General features: G+C 41.9%; 1 protein-coding gene across 1 annotated transcript in view; it reads left to right on the top strand.

Annotated features, from left to right (window-relative positions):
* Nucleotides 1-1,449: 1,449 nt before the first annotated feature.
* The window catches only part of MTR (5-methyltetrahydrofolate-homocysteine methyltransferase), a gene marked incomplete at its 5' end in the record, with an annotated part of 54,605 nt that continues 39,066 nt past the window's right edge, over nt 1,450-16,988 (top strand). The window contains 8 exons of the mRNA XM_082480701.1: nt 1,450-1,510; nt 6,880-7,094; nt 9,701-9,790; nt 10,593-10,662; nt 12,130-12,222; nt 12,315-12,421; nt 12,709-12,768; nt 14,949-15,043. Of these exons, the coding sequence (XP_082336827.1) occupies nt 1,450-1,510; nt 6,880-7,094; nt 9,701-9,790; nt 10,593-10,662; nt 12,130-12,222; nt 12,315-12,421; nt 12,709-12,768; nt 14,949-15,043 (791 nt within the window). The remainder of the gene's footprint in view (nt 1,511-6,879; nt 7,095-9,700; nt 9,791-10,592; nt 10,663-12,129; nt 12,223-12,314; nt 12,422-12,708; nt 12,769-14,948; nt 15,044-16,988) is intronic.

Raw genomic sequence — 16,988 nt, 5'->3', positions numbered from 1 at the left:
TGACAGTTGATTATAAATGTTCCTAGACTGCATTGGACTCAAAGGGTTTGTAACCAACTGGGCTTGTGTGTCTGAAAAGAAAATTCAAGAGTAAATATTTAGCCTCCGGGAATCATCTACACTCATGGCTTTTAACTCATTTTGAGTCTCCTAAAAATTTTCAAGGAAAAATGCAGAAGCCACTATTAAAGAACAGTACATGTAGCAACACATACTCTTAGCTGATAAAAGGCTTTACTGGTGCTGCACAGAGCTGAGGCCCTGGCACCTGAAGGAAGGACGCAACCTCACTTCATTCTTGTTAACACAGAACCAGCGGCCTCTGCATCTTCCCCTGCAGTATTTGCTTTGCTCGCTTCAGTTACTGAACCATCCAAGGAAAACAGGAAAGGCTAGTGAATAATCCATTTTACAGTTTTCGTTTTTCTTTCCATATTTTGAACACTGAAATAGTTTAAATGACAATGCTGTTCGTGTTTATTACTGGCATCTGAATTACTAGCACATTAATGAGCGCAGATGTTATTCCCCTGAGCTATTCTGACTTTCGGGAAGCAAGCGTTCCCTGCCCGCAGTGTCACGTTTGCGAGGCTGCTCTGCAGGTATTTTTCTTTTCAAATGTTAGTCCTCAGATAAGAAGTTGAAAGGACGCATCATCATGGACTATGGAAAAGAAGTGAAACTCTTATGTCAAAATAAGACACACTTTGTTTTGTTCGACTGTCAAGTGAACTGTGCCTTAATTTGCTCGATTCCTTCAGTATAAACTTGTTTCCAGGTTTACGTGCCAGTAACATGCATCCACAGAGCACTGGCAAGCCTGACTTCCAGTATATGTAAGGCGTATTTGCATTTGTTTCCTCTCAGCACTAAGCTAGTCTTTAATGTTAGTCTTTGATTGCAATACGAGGTGGTGCTGGCATTTGAATGACTTACTCCCCCCCCCGTTTCCCCGCAATGAGGGGACAACCCGTTTTGTTCAGCCCTGCCTCGCGGCAAAAGCATCGCCCAGTAGCTACCGGGGCACCTAAAGCTACCGGCACCTCACGTCAGGGCAGTCATTTAGAAGGCCAGGCTTTGCTTTCCCCGTCCAGCCCTACGTTTCAGAGCCGCCACCCTCAGGCGGCGGGAGGAAAGCAGTCCCGCCGCCTGAGGGGCGCCCCCGCAGCCCCGCGCCTTTCTCCTGAGGCAGTGAGCCTGAGGCAGTGAGCCTGCCCCTGTGAGAAGTGCCCCTCCCCGCCCCCGCCGCGCCTCCGGCCCCGGCCCAACGGCACCAACGGCCGCCCCGCGCGGGGGCAGCACGCGCTTCCTGCCCGCGCTCGTGGGCGGAGCTCGCGCGTCACGGGGCTGACGCGGCAGCCCCGTCGCTCGCGCCCGCCCGACGGCTTGCGCGCGGGGCCCCCGGGCCCTTAGCCCCGCAGCGCGGCGCGGCAGTGACGTCTGGGCAGCATGGCGCCCGCGGGCGCCGACCCGCCGGGTAACGGAGGCGAGCGCTGGGGGGCGGCGGGGGGTGGGTGAAGGCGGCGTGTGGGCGGGGAGGGGATGTCAGTTGCTCGCAGCGTTGGAGTTCCGTGAGAGCCGCGCGTTCCAAGGGGCGGCCCCCGCCCCGGCCCGGTGTTGGTGGCGGTAGGGAATAGGGGCGCTTGTTGCAGGCGCCGCCGGCCGCTCCGGGGCTGAGCCGGTCCCTTGGGGTAGGCTTCGCCCTACCTAGAGGGGTTTGGAGGGTGCTGTGGCATCCGCGCCGCCCCGCCGGACGCAGTTAAGCCGGAAAAATAGTAATAATAAAATAAACCCAGCACCCAGCTGAGTGAGAAGCTGCAGCTTGGTGGTGGGGAATGGGTGTGCTCCAGCGGCCCCGGGGCTCCAAGCCAGACTTGCCATTTGGCGAGTTAAACAGAAGTTGTTGGGAGGGGAAGTAAAACTCGCTGCTAATCGACACTGTATTTTTAAATGGACAGTTCTGTCAGCAGCCGCCTTCAGCAGTACTGCTGCCTGCAGAGAACCTAAGCGCTTCCCTTTTTAATATTTCTGAGGGAATGCCTGCTGCTGAGCCTGTGCTTCAGCCCAGCCTTGTGTCCCTCAGCTTGTCAGACAGGCCCGCGCTCCTCCTGGCTGCAGAGCTGCGTGCGGCACCTGCTCCATATTCAGCTTTTGTGGTCTGAGGTTTTTCCAGATTCTTCTGGTAAAGATGATGTTGACCTGCCCTGCCCTGCCCTTTTTCACGTGCCATTGGGGGTCAAGCCATAGCTAGTGACCGCCCTGCTGCTGCCGAACGGAATGGGTTTGGCTGAAATGGGAAATGTGGGAGGGTGTTTCAGCAGCAGCTTGGGAAGAGTTGGCAGCTGGGGAAAAAGTTCTCCTTAGATGAAAGCAAAAGTTTGTGGAGCCCCACTGAACAGGCAGAAGGCAGTAGATGATGGAGTGTACATCTGGCAGTGATGCAGAGGACCTGTGTTCAGGAGCAGGCTGTCAGGAAGCAGAGCGAAGTGCTTCTCCCTAGCCTTTCAACAGCAGGGAGTGCCACAAAACAAGACCGTGCTGGTCTGGACGCTGGTTTGTTTCCCCATGGTTCCTACCTGTAATGAATATCTAATAATCTGTTGTGAACAGTTTAACGTCGGGAGATGGACAGTTGTGGTTATAACACAGCAAGCTCTCTGAGCCTGGGATTTGCATGTGTAGCTGGAGATGGTGGACACAACTAACAAGCCTCCTCTGTTATTCTGGGACTTCAGTGGTTATTGTTTGCCTTTCAAGCTAACTTTGGAAATGCATCAGCTACACAAATGTCTGTCTGTCTATTATGGAAGACCTGAATGACTCTTAAGATAAGTGCCGACACAGAAAACAACAGTAAGATGCCCATAGGTACCCAAGGTGAAGTGGTAAGATCCAGTGCTTCTCTCTTTGGGTACGCAGGGTAGCAAATAACTTAGCAATAGGGTGCTGCTGCCCACTGTTGTAGAGGACCTGTCTGCCATCTGTTGCTACAGTTCCTGAAACTCTTAATGTGGCTAGAGCGCATCCAGTTGAAGAAGATGTCATTAATTAAACAGCAAGTAGTGCTAAGGTTGTCCTGAGCTGTCAGTGGCAGACTCATAGCAGAAGCATGCTTTCTAGTTACTGTTGTAATTTCTGTGTGCTGCATAATAGTTTTTTGAAACTCATTGCTTGGAGCTGGTGTGGGGCAATGCTGGTTTGCTAAATTAGGATGTGCAGGCGTGGAGTGGCCCTGTAACCTGTTAGGACAAGACCTGGTCAACCTAGGAAATAGGTGGTACTGTAAGTGCCTGTAGCTCTTTGTAGTTCTTCAATTTGTGTTCTTTCACATTAACGTGATGAAAATACTGTCACAGCTGGGTCGATCCTTTGTTAAAAGCTTTGGAAGCAACTTGTAATCCTTTATTCCTTTCCAAGTATGCCAGACGGTTTTATACTAAGAATACATTTTTAATAGAAATGCATAAATAATAAAAAAACACTTTTTGAGAATCATTACAGGCATCAGAAAAATGTGTTTTTAAGCAAATTGCAAGCTTTGAAGTCCTGTTTCTTGTAGAGAACATGCGTTTCTCGCTTCAATTCTGCATATGTGGGTTGGGTTGGGATAAGGAGATCAAGGACTCTCATCTTGCCTTATCTTGATTTGTTAAGTTGCCGCATTGTGAAAATATTAGGTTACAGTTGGGCAAAGTTTATAACTGTTAGTGGTAGACTGACTAGGGGTGAACAGCTCACTGGAGGGACACCTTGTGTGCTATGCAAACTTACTTGGAAACATCTACATGGGGTAAAAGTTGTTGTAGCTGATTTAATTTCTCCTTTCCAGACTAGTAATTCTCTTGTTCAAGTGATCTCAGGCCAGAATGTTTACCTTGGGGAAGTGAAGTAGAATATTATGACTTATTCCATGTTGCATATCCCATTGGCTTTTAAGCCAATGCTGTTGGGTCACTTTTGTTCTGTCTTGGTATCATCTGCTACACTAGTTCCAGCCCTAGAACACTCTGTGGTAATGCTCTTTATATTTTAAGTTTCAGCAGAGTGTAAAATCCAGGTAATTGGTCTGGGCTCCTGTTACCACTGCTGGTTTGCTACTGTTTCTGTTATAGCTATGGACATTTCTGAATGGAAGAGGGAATCTTTTTCCCAAAGCTCACCAGTGATCTTTATAAAACAAATTTTTCATCAGATTCTGGCTGAGCAGAGGTAGGAGCAGGGTTTGTAAACAAAAAAAGAAAAACACCACCACACACACGCACACAAAAAGCTGACCTGATTTTTCTCCAAACACTTTTTCATTTATTCTGTTACAAACTCTTGCGCCCTGTCTATGCTGGAGAGTTGTGAGTTGAATGCTGAATTAAGATGATGGTACTTGTTTAGCAGAGGTAACCCCCAGCCTCCTCCTACTTTTCTCCCAAGGGCAGAGTTCAGCACTTTGTAGCATGCCTTTATGAATTGATCCTCTCTGATATCTGGCGTCTTTTTGTACCAGTTTGCACACTTTGTTTCTAACTTGAAAATTGCATCATCAGTGTGCCAGAGCATGGCTTCAAGTAGTGCAGGCTCCTAATGGAAGAAGAGTCAAGTGTTATCCGTAGCAGGGACAGGTAAATTGGGTTTTGGTGGGGTTGGAGCTATGCCATCCATTTGTAAAATGTAGAGTCTGTGTAACTCTGGCACTGACCGCCACCTTCATGATTCCCATTGTATTTCCTGCAGCTTTTTGAGAAGCTGCTGAAGCAGCACAGATTTGGAAAGCTTCTTCAGAATAAGGCTCTGCACAGAGCTAGGAGCAGAGACGAGGCATAAATCTGTGCTCCTGTGAGCAGAAAACCGTACACTGAAGCGCATCTGTTCAGCAAGGCAAGCTGTAGAGGCAGCAAAACAGATTACGTGAGGTGCAGGATTTAGAACCAAACAGGTGACTGTAAATCTTTGTTTGCTTCCCAGTGTGTATGAGAAGATAGTTGGGAAGCACGTAGGTAAAAGGGGCAGAAAGCTACAGAAAGGAGGACTGGTTCTGGGAGTGCTGCAGTGGCCCGGCGCAGCTGTCTGGGCTGCAGCTCTTGGCGACAAGGAGTTGACTTAGAGGCTACATTAAGGCAAAAGCAAGCTCTAATGCATACATCTCATTGGGTTGTAGCTCTTGCAAAGCACGTGAGTTATGCTCTGTGGGAGTCTGCATTGCAGTTGTACTTTCAGATATAATTTTTTGGGTCTTGCTTCTGAAAGCCTTTAGCTCAAGGACTGATTTTATTTTCATGAATAATTTGATGGTTTAATGTGAGTAGGTTTAAGCCTCTTGTATAAGAACCTGCTGAGCTTGCCTGTACGGTGTTAACACTTTCAACTTGAAGTGAGGGTAGCTTGCTTTTTGGTATTTTAATCTCCCTTCAAATGCTTCATACTTGTTATAGAGCAAATTTTATTTGGTTTCTCTTCTTGCTGAGAGTAGAGCTCTGATTTAGAGCTGTTTTTTCAGAGTGTTGGTATAAGTGTAGCCTTGTAATACTTTACTCTTGGCCTCATCTTCTCCAGCGTATTCTTTTTTAACAGTACTGATGTCAAAACAGAAGATGCATTGTGAGACTGAAGAAGGAAAAAAGTCAAATCAGTTAGCACTTGACAGTGACTTTTAAGTACTACAGCACATACGTTGTAATGAGGTGTAAGGATGTTTTTGTGCTTCAGAAATCATTCTTTTTTACAAGTATGTTAATGATAGTTCATGACCAAAATGCAAAACAGGTGTTTATTCAAAGTGAGTAAGCCCAAACTGAATGAAGGAGAGAGATGAAGAATAACACATTATTCATCTTCATAGTTGTGAAAGATAAGTGGGGTCCGACTCTTGTAAATTGTTTTTTGGTAAAGAGGCTGTTTAATTATTTTTCTATATGCATTTAAGTGTGTCTTTGTTCCGAAATGATACTGCTACGTTCTGAAGAGGAAAAGTAGGATTACTGTTGGGTTTTTTAGGTTTTGTGCTGTTTGGTTTTTTTTGTTGGTTTTTTTTTTTTTTTTTCATTTCTAAAGTCTCAGATTATAGTTTTGGCTTTGTTTGATGTTTGGGATGGTCTTTGTTTGGGATCTTAAAGCATTACAGTACTGCATCTTTATTCCTAATGATGGCTCTGAAATTTCTACAGTTTTGTTTCAGTCATTATTAGACTTACCCTGTCCAATATCTTATAATTAGCATGTGATTTGCCTGATTTTTTTTTTTTCTGGCATTGTTGCAGAGCAGAACATCTTGCTGTGTTTGTGCAAAAGAAAATAAAACCTGGCTCTTATCTGTTGGTGTATCTTGGCGTTTGCTCACTAACAGAAGTGCAAAATTGTTATTTACTATTCTAATTCTAGAAAGACTCTGTTGAAGAATTGTTTTTGTTTGGTCAGTTTATTTCTCTTTAACATTGTGGCATAGGCAATGAAAGTAGATTTTCTTTTAAGTGAAGGATTGCACTTGCGTACCACTTACAGTACAGTGTCTAGTACTGAGGCAGCTCTGTGTTGCTGTTCAAATGTTGCTGTAGTGGAAGTTAGTGCATTTTTCAGTGTTGGAGGCAAGTTTATATAGAGAGTTTGGTGTATGCCCTTGTGAACTTTTGATACTCTTGTTCCTGCAGCTGCCTGTGTGCAGGTGACTGTACTTAGATGAAGGACCAATTGGGTCTAATTCTATTTAGATAGATGCTGCTGTTACCTGACATCATGTGATTGGAGCTGTAGGTGAAGTAAACCAATTACCGTTAGATTTCAGTAGAGGATTAGTTATTTTATTCTGTTTCTTGAATGGGAAGAGCTCAGGTGGCACAAGTGTATAGATGGGAATTTCAAAGGTGCTTAAATATTGGATTTGTTTTCTTACAGCAGGTCCCCAGAAAAGCGTGGGAGATGAAATTGAATCAATTCTGCAGGAGCGGATAATGGTTTTGGATGGAGGCATGGGTACCATGATCCAGCAACATGCCCTGTCAGAAGAGGATTTCCGAGGGCATGAATTTAAAGATCATTCCAGGCCTTTGAAAGGCAATAATGACCTTCTCAGTATAACTCAACCTGATATAATCTGTGACATACACAAGGTAGGTGGTTCTGATTTCTGTCTCTTGACAAGAGAAGGAAGGAGAATTTGGCTGCTGTGCTCCCCTTTTCCATGCCACAGGCTACTCGCTCTTCTGTGTCTTTTGGGGATAGGGAAAAGAGTACTAGGTAACCATGCGAAAAAGAATGAGCAGATTTGACTTTTCTGGTTGTGTGAGCACAGCATTTGTGTCTTGGTTCCTGATGTCACCCAGGCAGTGTTATTTTAAACCCTTTTTTGACGTATGTCCCTGGTGCATTTCTATTAATTGTAGATTCTGATTTATTTCATTTTTCTTTCCTTTTCTTCTACTCAACCAGCGCTTGAAATATGTCTAAGTAGGACACATCTGAATTCTAGATGCATGTTTCTTTAATTGTGTATTAAAGAGCTGTTAAATGTGGCAGCCTGAAGCAGGCATCTCCGTAGTTAATGAGTATATGGGCTTCCTAATGAGTCTATGTGTTTCCATATTCTCATTTTTTCCCTAGAATATTAATGCGTGGCCCAGAGAATAAAACAGTCTAGGGTTAAACATTAGGAATTTGCAAACAGATTTTATTACTTTCCTATGTTCGGTTAGACTTTAAAAACCAACTTCTTAAGTCCTGTATATCTTGAGTTGCAGGCATTTGTAGGTCTTACTGTATTAATTAGAATGTTTCAATAGCGTTGCAGCTAGTTGGTATTCAGTTGAAGCCTCACATCTGTTCTGGGTTTTTCCAATCATTTACTCAAAAGATCTGTATTTCATTGATTAGAATCATAATTGGCTTATGCTTGTTAAATTTGGTATGTAATCTGTATTTTTATATTTACATTCCAACTGTCATTCTTTGGATTTTTAAGAACGATGATTTGAAAAGAATCAGAGTCTTTGACATATAAAAATTCCGGGTCAAAATATTTGTAGATTGAGTTCAGTCCCTAGACTGTCAGCTGAGCTCCAGTGGTTGTGAACCTTGGAATTTATAATAGCTTGGGGTTTTAATTGGGTAAGCTGGTTTAACAGTTGAATTTTGCAGGTTTAACAGAGCAATAGTGATGTGACTTGAGAATGAATGTATTGAGTCAAACCAACTGCAGCCTGCTATAGTCCCTCCAATGGCCAGTTGTAGGTGCTTTAGGAAGTGTAAGAAAAGAACAAGTCTGCGGCAGTCCCCATGCCTGCAGCAGCTTTTGAATCAGGTGCTTTCTGAGCCATGGGTGGTGACTTTGTATTTTATATAGCTGCCAGTGGTTATTTCTTCTGAGAATTGGACAGAACTTGAAATAGATGAAAATGTTTCTACAAAGGAACTATAATCCCGCTATATGTATGGTCAGTGGGATTTTTTTTTAATGCCCCATTGAGCCAGATCTCACAGATAGCAGTAACTTGAAAAGTAAATGTTAGCTGTACCTTGTCTGGCAAAGTAAGATTCAGTGGTAAGAGAGGTGATGTATTTCCAAAGGCAAAAATGATCTTCCTGCTTTGAGCGTATTATTTCCTTCTACAGTGGTAGACAGTAAAGTTGAAGGGCTTTTGCTAAAATGACAGATCTGAACTAAACAAAAGCTAGTACAAAGCTGTACACATTTAACATCTTTGGTCTATAGGATTTTCAGAAACTTTATTCCTTGGTTATTAGTGTACATGTAAGAACTTGTATATTTTCATATAACTATTTGCAGGTATTTCCATATGTATCCAGGAGGACTTGAGAGAAAGCATATTAGTTTGCAGCAAAACGTGTTTTAAAGCACATTTAATTCTTTTCTGATGTCATTTAGAACAAGAATTTGTTTGCCCTGTTGAACCCGCTGAACTCTTCTGCTTGTTATAGGAAAATCTGAGTGGTTTATATTTTAGTTATATACATCAGTATTTTTCACTTACTAGCACTTAGAATGTCTTGATTTCCTTGAATATTTGGGGGTCATCTAAGTGTTAACCTGATCAAAAAGAGGAGTTAGGGAGGGAGGAGGGCAACTGATAGGGGTTATCAAAGCACAGACTAGAATCTGAAAAAAAATTTCAGTTTGCATTGATTTCAGTTTACTTCAGTGGGAATTAGGCAACCAAACTGGAGCAGAAGGCTTAATTGTTTTGTGAATCTGGACCATTAGTTAAACGCTAAATGTGGTCTGCACAAAACATAGTTCTTCTAAGTTTGTATTCTGTCCCAGTATGCTCTTGTGCTGTACAGCTCCCTTCAGAATGTTTTAAATTTTCTAGTCCTCTGTTGTTGTTTAACTGGTGCCTTTTCTGAGTCTGCCCACAGCAGCCCTCACGTGCTGATGGCAAGCGGACTATGTCCCACCATGTCCCTGTGCAAAAATCTAGGATGTGCTCCAGCTGCTGGACTAGTGGCAGAGGTGACTATAAATGTCACCTGTTAATAGAAAGTGTGGCTGACACTGAAACTCTGAAAATTGGTTACATGGAACACTTCTACTACTTTGGCCCTGTACATTTGAGTAAGGCTTTCAGAGTATGGTCTGCTTTGAATTAGGAGATGATTTGTGACTTTTTGTCAACTGAACAAGACAAAATAGTTGGGTTACTTTCATTCCAAATATCAGTTCTGGAGGTCTTGGAGATCTTTTTTCTTTCATGTCTTGCAGGAATACTTGCTGTCAGGCGCTGATATCATTGAAACTAACACTTTCAGCAGCACCCGAGTTGCACAAGCTGACTATGGCCTTGAGCATTTGGTAAGAATGCTAAACTATGCATTAAAACGTTAATCAAGATTTTTGTCTTAGCAGCGAAGATTAGCTTAGTCCCAGGGTCCATTGGTATTCTGTTTATTGACTGCGTGCTGTCTCAATAGCCATGTGAAGTAGCTCATTTCCACGGCTGTAGACAATTGTACTTGCTGTGTGTGACAATCATAGTTGTTCGTGAAGGCACAGGCAATAATAGTTTGTCCTAGATTTCGTTTGAGCGTTTCCAGAATGTCTCAGTTCTGTGTACAGGGATGTTTTGCTTCAGTCCTTCCAACTTACCAAATGCCACAATGGAACTTCTTTTTTCCTGGATGTTATTTTTGTGTTGTTTGTGCTGGTGTACGTAGAAGTCGTTTCAAGCTTGCATTTGTCATACCTATTCTGTGTTTTGAGAATTTGAGAAATATGTGAAAGAAAATACTTGGAAATATGCTACTTGAATAAAAAGTGAATTTAGAAGTAGGTTAATTTTGTCCTCCAAGTCCTATTCTTCAGCTTCTGTTGACTTCAGTAGGGTTTAATTAGTACCTTACAGAATGAAATTTTATGATTAGTAGCTGTAGGCTGGGCTGTACGTGGGATGAGACCTGCCATGTAACTCTTGTTGCTGAGGTGTACAGAGCTGTTCCTTTTCAAGTTTTGTAATAGTGTGTATATGTATTTGTATGGCTTAGGGAGCCTTCAGAGTGTACTGCAAGCTACTGAATGGAAGTGGTGTGTTTCTCTGAGGATAAGTTATGCTGTACTGAACTAAAGGCTACTTGGTAAATTTCTGTAATTGTTCTAGGCGTATCGGTTAAACAGAGTGTCTGCAGAGGTGGCCAGAAAAGCAGCAGATGATGTAACTGCTCAGACAGGTACGCAATATTTATTTTAATTTCTTACTCATGGTTTTGACTGTCTTGCTGCAGTCTTTGAAATGTTGCTAACATTCATAACTCGTGGGTTGAGATAAAAGCAGTTTAATAAGTAAAAGCTGCACATGTAAGCAAAGCAAAACAAGGAATTCATTCCCTACTTCCCATCACCAGGCAAGTGTTCTGTCATCTCTAGGAAAGCAGGGCTCTATCATGTGTAATGCTTACTTAGGAAGACAAATGCCATAGCTCCAAACATGTTCCCCGCTTCCTCCTTTTCCCCCGGCTTTTTATTGCTGAGCATGATGTCACGTGGTATGGAATATCCCTTTGGTCAGTTGGGATCAGCTCTCCCAGCTGTTTCCTCTCCCAGCTTCTCGTGCACCCCCAACCTACTCACTGGTGGGGCGGTGTGAGAAGCAGAAAAGTCCTTCACTCTGTGTGAACACTGCTCAGCAGTAACTAAAACATCTCAGTATTGTCAACACCGTTTTCAGCACAAATCCAAAACATAGCTCCATAACAGCTACTGTGAAGAAAATTAACTCCATCCCAGCCAAAACCAGGACAAGGTGATACATATCTTCTGGGTGTGTTTTAGAGAAAATAAATTCAGCAGGGACTGTTATAAGTTACTTAGGTTTGTATGGCACAGATCTTTGTACAACAGAATTGAGATAGCTGGTTGTAGGTAAATGTCGACTACCAGTTATTCCTAGTTTTAAGTCTCGTGGCTTGACTTTACTCAACAGCTACTGGAATGTGCTTAGTATGTGACCATCATCTGTAAATGTCCAGTCTTTTACCTTCTGGACTTTATGTGAGAGGGGTATAGCTCATTTACACTGCTGTAGACAATGCTGTCTTTCAAAGACATATAATTTCCTCTTGTATTCTGGCATCAAACTGTGTTTCAGGCTAACAGTGCTGCTGGTGCTGTCCAGATAATGCTTTACTGATGTGATTCATAGTATGCAATAAAAATGCACTATTTGAAATACGCTTTAAAAGAAGGGTTTTTTTATGAACACCTGCCAGAATATTCAGATCAGGTTATCTAGTGAAAAATGCCAGGACAGGTCTATGCTGTGCATTTAAAGTAATTGAATGAAGCTTCCTGTATCAGAGACAAATGATACTTACAAGAGAAATTAATTGAGCCAATTGCCTTTTTCTTACATGTTCTTTTGTCTCGTGTGTACTCTGAACATCTTGTTGGATAGGACAAGTCAGTTGTGCTGAGGAGTCTTGTGCTGATCAAACTCTTGATATGAGGCTGGACTTTCCTGTTTTATAGTTCTTTATCCCTGAATGATACACATGTCTCGGTGCCCTTGGAGGTTTTTTACTTTGACATGGCTGTCATTGTAAAACCAGAGGTAACCTGATTGTTTTGTGTTTTTTGTTTGTTTGTTTGTTTGGTTTGTTTTTTGTTTTGGTTCCCCCCCTCCCTGCGTCTTGCTTTAGGAATTAGGAGATATGTTGCTGGAGCTATGGGTCCAACAAACAGGACACTGTCTGTGTCGCCATCTGTGGAGAGACCAGATTACAGGAACATAAGTAAGTATTTGTAACCATCAAGTTATTTAACTTAGGTGATGGTCTTGAAGCAGATACCTCCAGATGATATAAGCATCATTCCTGTTTTACAGCTTTTGATGAACTGGTTGAAGCCTATAAAGAACAAGCCAAAGGACTTTTGGATGGAGAAGTTGATATCTTGTTAGTGGAAACCATATTTGATACAGCCAATGCCAAGGTGGGGCTCCTGGAAAAAAAATACTCAGTAATATAAGTATTTGGTGTACTACCTAAGGAAATTCAACATGGTATTTGTAAGAGCTATCAGCTACTGCTTACTTAATACATGAAGACTCTTTGGTTGCTAGCAAACAGGTAGAATGATAAAACAGCCTTTTCCAGGTTGTTGTTTTCCAGCTGTAAAAAATACTAAAAAAAAAAAAAAAAAAAAGGCAAACCCACACAAACAAAAAACCCAACAAACTGAAGAACTCTAAAAATGTTTTGCAACTTACTCTTCTGCAGGCAGCTCTCTTTGCACTCCAGACGTTGTTTGAAGAAGAGTATGCTCCCCGACCCATATTTGTAAGTACATATTATTTAATATTTTACATATACTTAAGCTTGATTTGTGAACTAGCTGAGATGGCAGTTGATTAAAACATTTTGAAATTAAGGAAATAAGTGTCTTGGAAATGTTCTTTTTTCACATGATTGTGAAAGGAAAAACTTATGTGAAGAGCTTTATGAAATCAGCCTTGGGTATCTTTGTGCAGCTTATCAACCTGAAGACTAAGGAATGACTTCATTGCAGTGTGTATTCATTCTGTGTATTTCCACAGGAAAAGGTCTGATCATAATTTTTTTTTGGGCTTGCTGTCTTGAAGCACTCGTTCTTATTATCCTCAAAGATGAAATTAAGCAAATTCTGCCATATGTTCAAGTAAAATATGAGTGGCCATTTGAAGTCGGAAAAGGTCTAACTCCATATTTTTTTCTCTGACGTCTTTTTCTGACAGCGGGCAGTCATGAATGTGTAGGAACGAATATAGAAAAAGAATAAACTTGTTTTGAAAGTTCTGATGTATTCCAGTTTTCTGCAGTTTGCAGCCCAGGCTTTCTGATCTGAAGTTTGTATCTGTTCGTACCTTTTTGTTGAATGTGTTTACTCCTTCCTTGAACCTATGTGCAAACCTGTGTGGGACCCAGGCATCCACAAAATAATCTGTCAGTAACTTTTGCAGTTTTTGAATGCACTGGTTTGAAAGTTGGCTTACTTTTGGACATTCTCCCTGATAACTTCTTTTGTGTCTTGCCACTTGAGTCTGAAAAGTGACAGTGAGCAGTTGTTCCATGTTCCCTTTGCTGCATAGTCATGGCATTTATAGTCCTCTGTGAGAGCCTCCTTTAGTCATCTTTTTTCATCCTGAAGAGTCCTTGTCTATTTAGCTGCTCCGTACCATTCATTCGCTATTCTTGTCACGTTTTTGTTTTCCACTTCCTCAAGTCAGAGGGGAATTAGAATAGCATACAGCAGTCAAAGTGCAGACATCAGGGATTTGTATGGTAGCCTAGTGATGTTCTCTGCCTCATCCATTTATTTCTTTGTAGTTCCTGAAGTTTTACTTTATTGCTAGTGAGCTTTGAAATTGCATTTGTAAAACTTTCTTTTGTTGCTCAGATTAGTTTCTTGAGTAGTAAAGACTAGTTTGGAGGTGTCACTCTCTAGAATTTTTCCTGTGTTCACAACTTTATCAGCAATGAGTTTCCACTTTTTTATCATTCAAGTCAGTTAGCACTTAGAGTTTACTAATTATGTAGAGTTGACTTCTTGTCTTCATTGTCCTGAACAGAGAGGTCAGTGAACTTGGTTGTCTTATTCTCTACTCACTTTCCACTGGTCACCTCCCTTAACTGAGTAGTTTGAAGGAAATTAGCATCAATATTAGAACATGGTTTGGAGTAAATAATGGATTTATCTTTGCATGGAGTCTTCTAATCTCATTCCATCTTCTGCAGAAAGATTTGTGGACTTGGGAGGCCTTTCCTGGCTCTTTCAAATGTCTTCTGAATTCTCAACTTTGTAGTTGTTAGTTGGGGTCAAGACATGTCTTATTTGCACCTCTCTCTCTCTGTGGTACTTAGGAGGTACAATTATGCAGGTTAAGACTTCTATCTCCACTATGAAGTTGCAATGTCTGATGTTTCCCTGGTGGCAAAATGAGTAACTTGTTTTTAAGGCCAGCCCTCCCTTTCCTGCCCCCCCACCAACGACCACCAAACAACCTAATAGCAGTCCTGAGACCTGAGATAACATAAAGAGGGAAGTAGGGAGGATGAGGAGGATAGAACAGGAAGTGTGACTGCTTGATAGCTGCCTAAACAGGTAACCACTGCAGATTGGTTCAGATGCCATCATCAGAACCATACCGTGGTACTAATGCTACCTAGCTGCTGAATGGTTCATGGTAGTTTTCTCTTTTTTTTTTTTTTTTTTTTTCTCTTCTCCTTTTTTTTCTTTTTCTTCCTCCAAAGGTAAGAGAGAGGGAGAAAGAAGATTGGTCAAAGGTTTGCCTTTCACCTAGCTAAATATTTAAACATTCATAGGGAGGAAGGGTTTAATTTTTCTGTTTTGAGTCTTGCCTCATCACTTTGAGTGGAGCATAGGTCCCTCTGCTTTGAATTCTAGCAATTCAGCCATTTAAGTTCTTGTTTTTATTGTTAATTTAATTCTTCTCCATTCTCTATGTTCAATTGATATGTAGGTTTCGGGAACTATTGTGGATAAGAGTGGACGTACCCTCTCAGGCCAGACAGGAGAGGCATTTGTCATTAGTGTTTCCCACAGTAAGCCACTTTGGTAAGTGTCTTTCTCTTAGTAAGTTATCTGTAAATTGTGATTCTTTTCTATTTTAACCCCTTGCTTGCACCTAAGTGGAAGCTATACTAACTGTGATCATATTTAATCACGCGTATTGCTAACATGTTCTGCTATCGTTCCCTCAGCCGAAATTATGTTTCCAAAGAACGCTGAATTTTTAAAACATTGCTCTAAATAATCTGGGGTTTTGAGTTTGCAACAGCTGCTGAAATCACAATTAGGTGAAAGCACTAAAAAAAAAAAAAAAATTCTGAAACTGTAGTTTGCCATCTCCTACTGTCTCAGATTGCGCAAGGAGCTGATTCCTGGTATGGGCAGTGCTTACATATCTTTCTTAGAGGGAAGCAGTGCCCACTCAGAATGTTTTGGGGTGGCTTGAAAAAGCAAATCATAAGATTTCATTCCAGTGTTCTTTTTACTGAAGTCTTACAAATGTATATATTCCCTGAGTGTTTTTCTCAAGGATGTGCATTGTTTTGAGAGTTCCTGATGCCTCCATTTACTTGCATTCTTTTCTGTTCAGGCAGGAAAGGTCAAATAAATATGAGATTAAGATCTGTGAAAATGCATACTATAGCAGATTTTGGTCATTGTGCAAGGTTTTGCATGTTAATTTTTGAATAATGTTCCCCGTTTCTCTAGTCTTCTGTGTTTTTATGCCGTATTCTACCTCCTCCTTGCCTTCTCTTCCCTCTTTACCATTTCTTCTCTCAGGTTGGTTCTTCACACAAAAACTTACACTAGAAATAGGTGGTTTTTTCCTAGAATATTCTAACTTAAAACATTTAATTCACTCTTAGCAGTGCGTGCCATGCACATTGTGATGAGCCATTGTTTGTTTTTACAACAAAATTCCAGCTAAAACGCGCAATCTGTGATCTCTGTGATACAAAAGCAGAAGACTGCATTCACAGCTTTCCTGACTGCCCTTGAGGCTCCACTTTCCCAGACCAGACGGTGCTCCAGAAGTAACATATGGAGCTTCTTGGAACAGGGTGGTAGTTGACTCCTCTCTCAACATCACAGCCTAGTGATCCGTATTTGGCATGAGTCTGTCTCAGATAATCTTGCTCATAACTCTCTTGCCTCTGAAGAGAAGGGCACTGGAGCAGAAATCAAGAATTTATTAAACCATATTTCATAAAAAGCTATCTTATGGGTCTGAATGCTTAGGGCCTGTTTCCCATTTATGCGAAGGCTACTGTACAGCACTGTGGCAGAAGGGTTTTAGTTGTGGCAGCAGATTGCATTTAATGTTGTTTCTGTTGCCAAATTGATACAGACTGCCTTTAGGGTGGTGAAAAAGCTGAGTATCCTAGGGACCATGTTATACATGTTCACATGTTTCCATTTGGGTTTTGTATGCCCTGTTTAGGGTGATGTGTTGTCCTTAAGTCAGTTTGGTTTGGAGCCCCCCCTAAAATGTGTGAGCTTTATGTCCAATTGATGTAGGTAGTAGCAAGAAACTCATGAACTGTGCTTAGAAAGTGCTGAAAGATGTGTGGCAAGGTGCTTGCTGTGAAAGGTGCTCAGGTGTGGCATGAGTTCCTTTTGTTTTATTTCGGATCCTGTGATTGTTTCTACTGTGGTAGCATTAAGAAGACATATGCAGAGTTTAGGGCCCTAATGTGTTCTGGTCCCAAGGGCACTCTGCAGCCTTACCTTTCACAGGAGCTGATGCGTGACTGCTGTGAAGAAATGAGCAAGGGAGGGAGGCGATCTTTAAGATGAGGGCGTAATGGTTATTACACTAGGGTATCCGTGATAGCATACCAGCAATCTGTTTCAAAGCTGCTGGCTTTTAAGGCATGGTTAATGGTTTGCTTTTTTCAAATGTTTTCTTTCATGAGGCTGTTGAGCACTGTGGGGAGATGATACTGGCCACAGAAGCTGCTTTTTGCTTCTGAATGAATGTGTGTGTCTG

The sequence above is a fragment of the Vanellus vanellus genome, assembly GCF_965231255.1.
Source record: "Vanellus vanellus genome assembly, chromosome: 3".
Classification (NCBI taxonomy): domain Eukaryota; kingdom Metazoa; phylum Chordata; class Aves; order Charadriiformes; family Charadriidae; genus Vanellus; species Vanellus vanellus.
The sequence above is the reverse complement of the archived record's forward strand: the minus strand, read 5'-3'. Positions and strand labels throughout refer to the sequence as shown.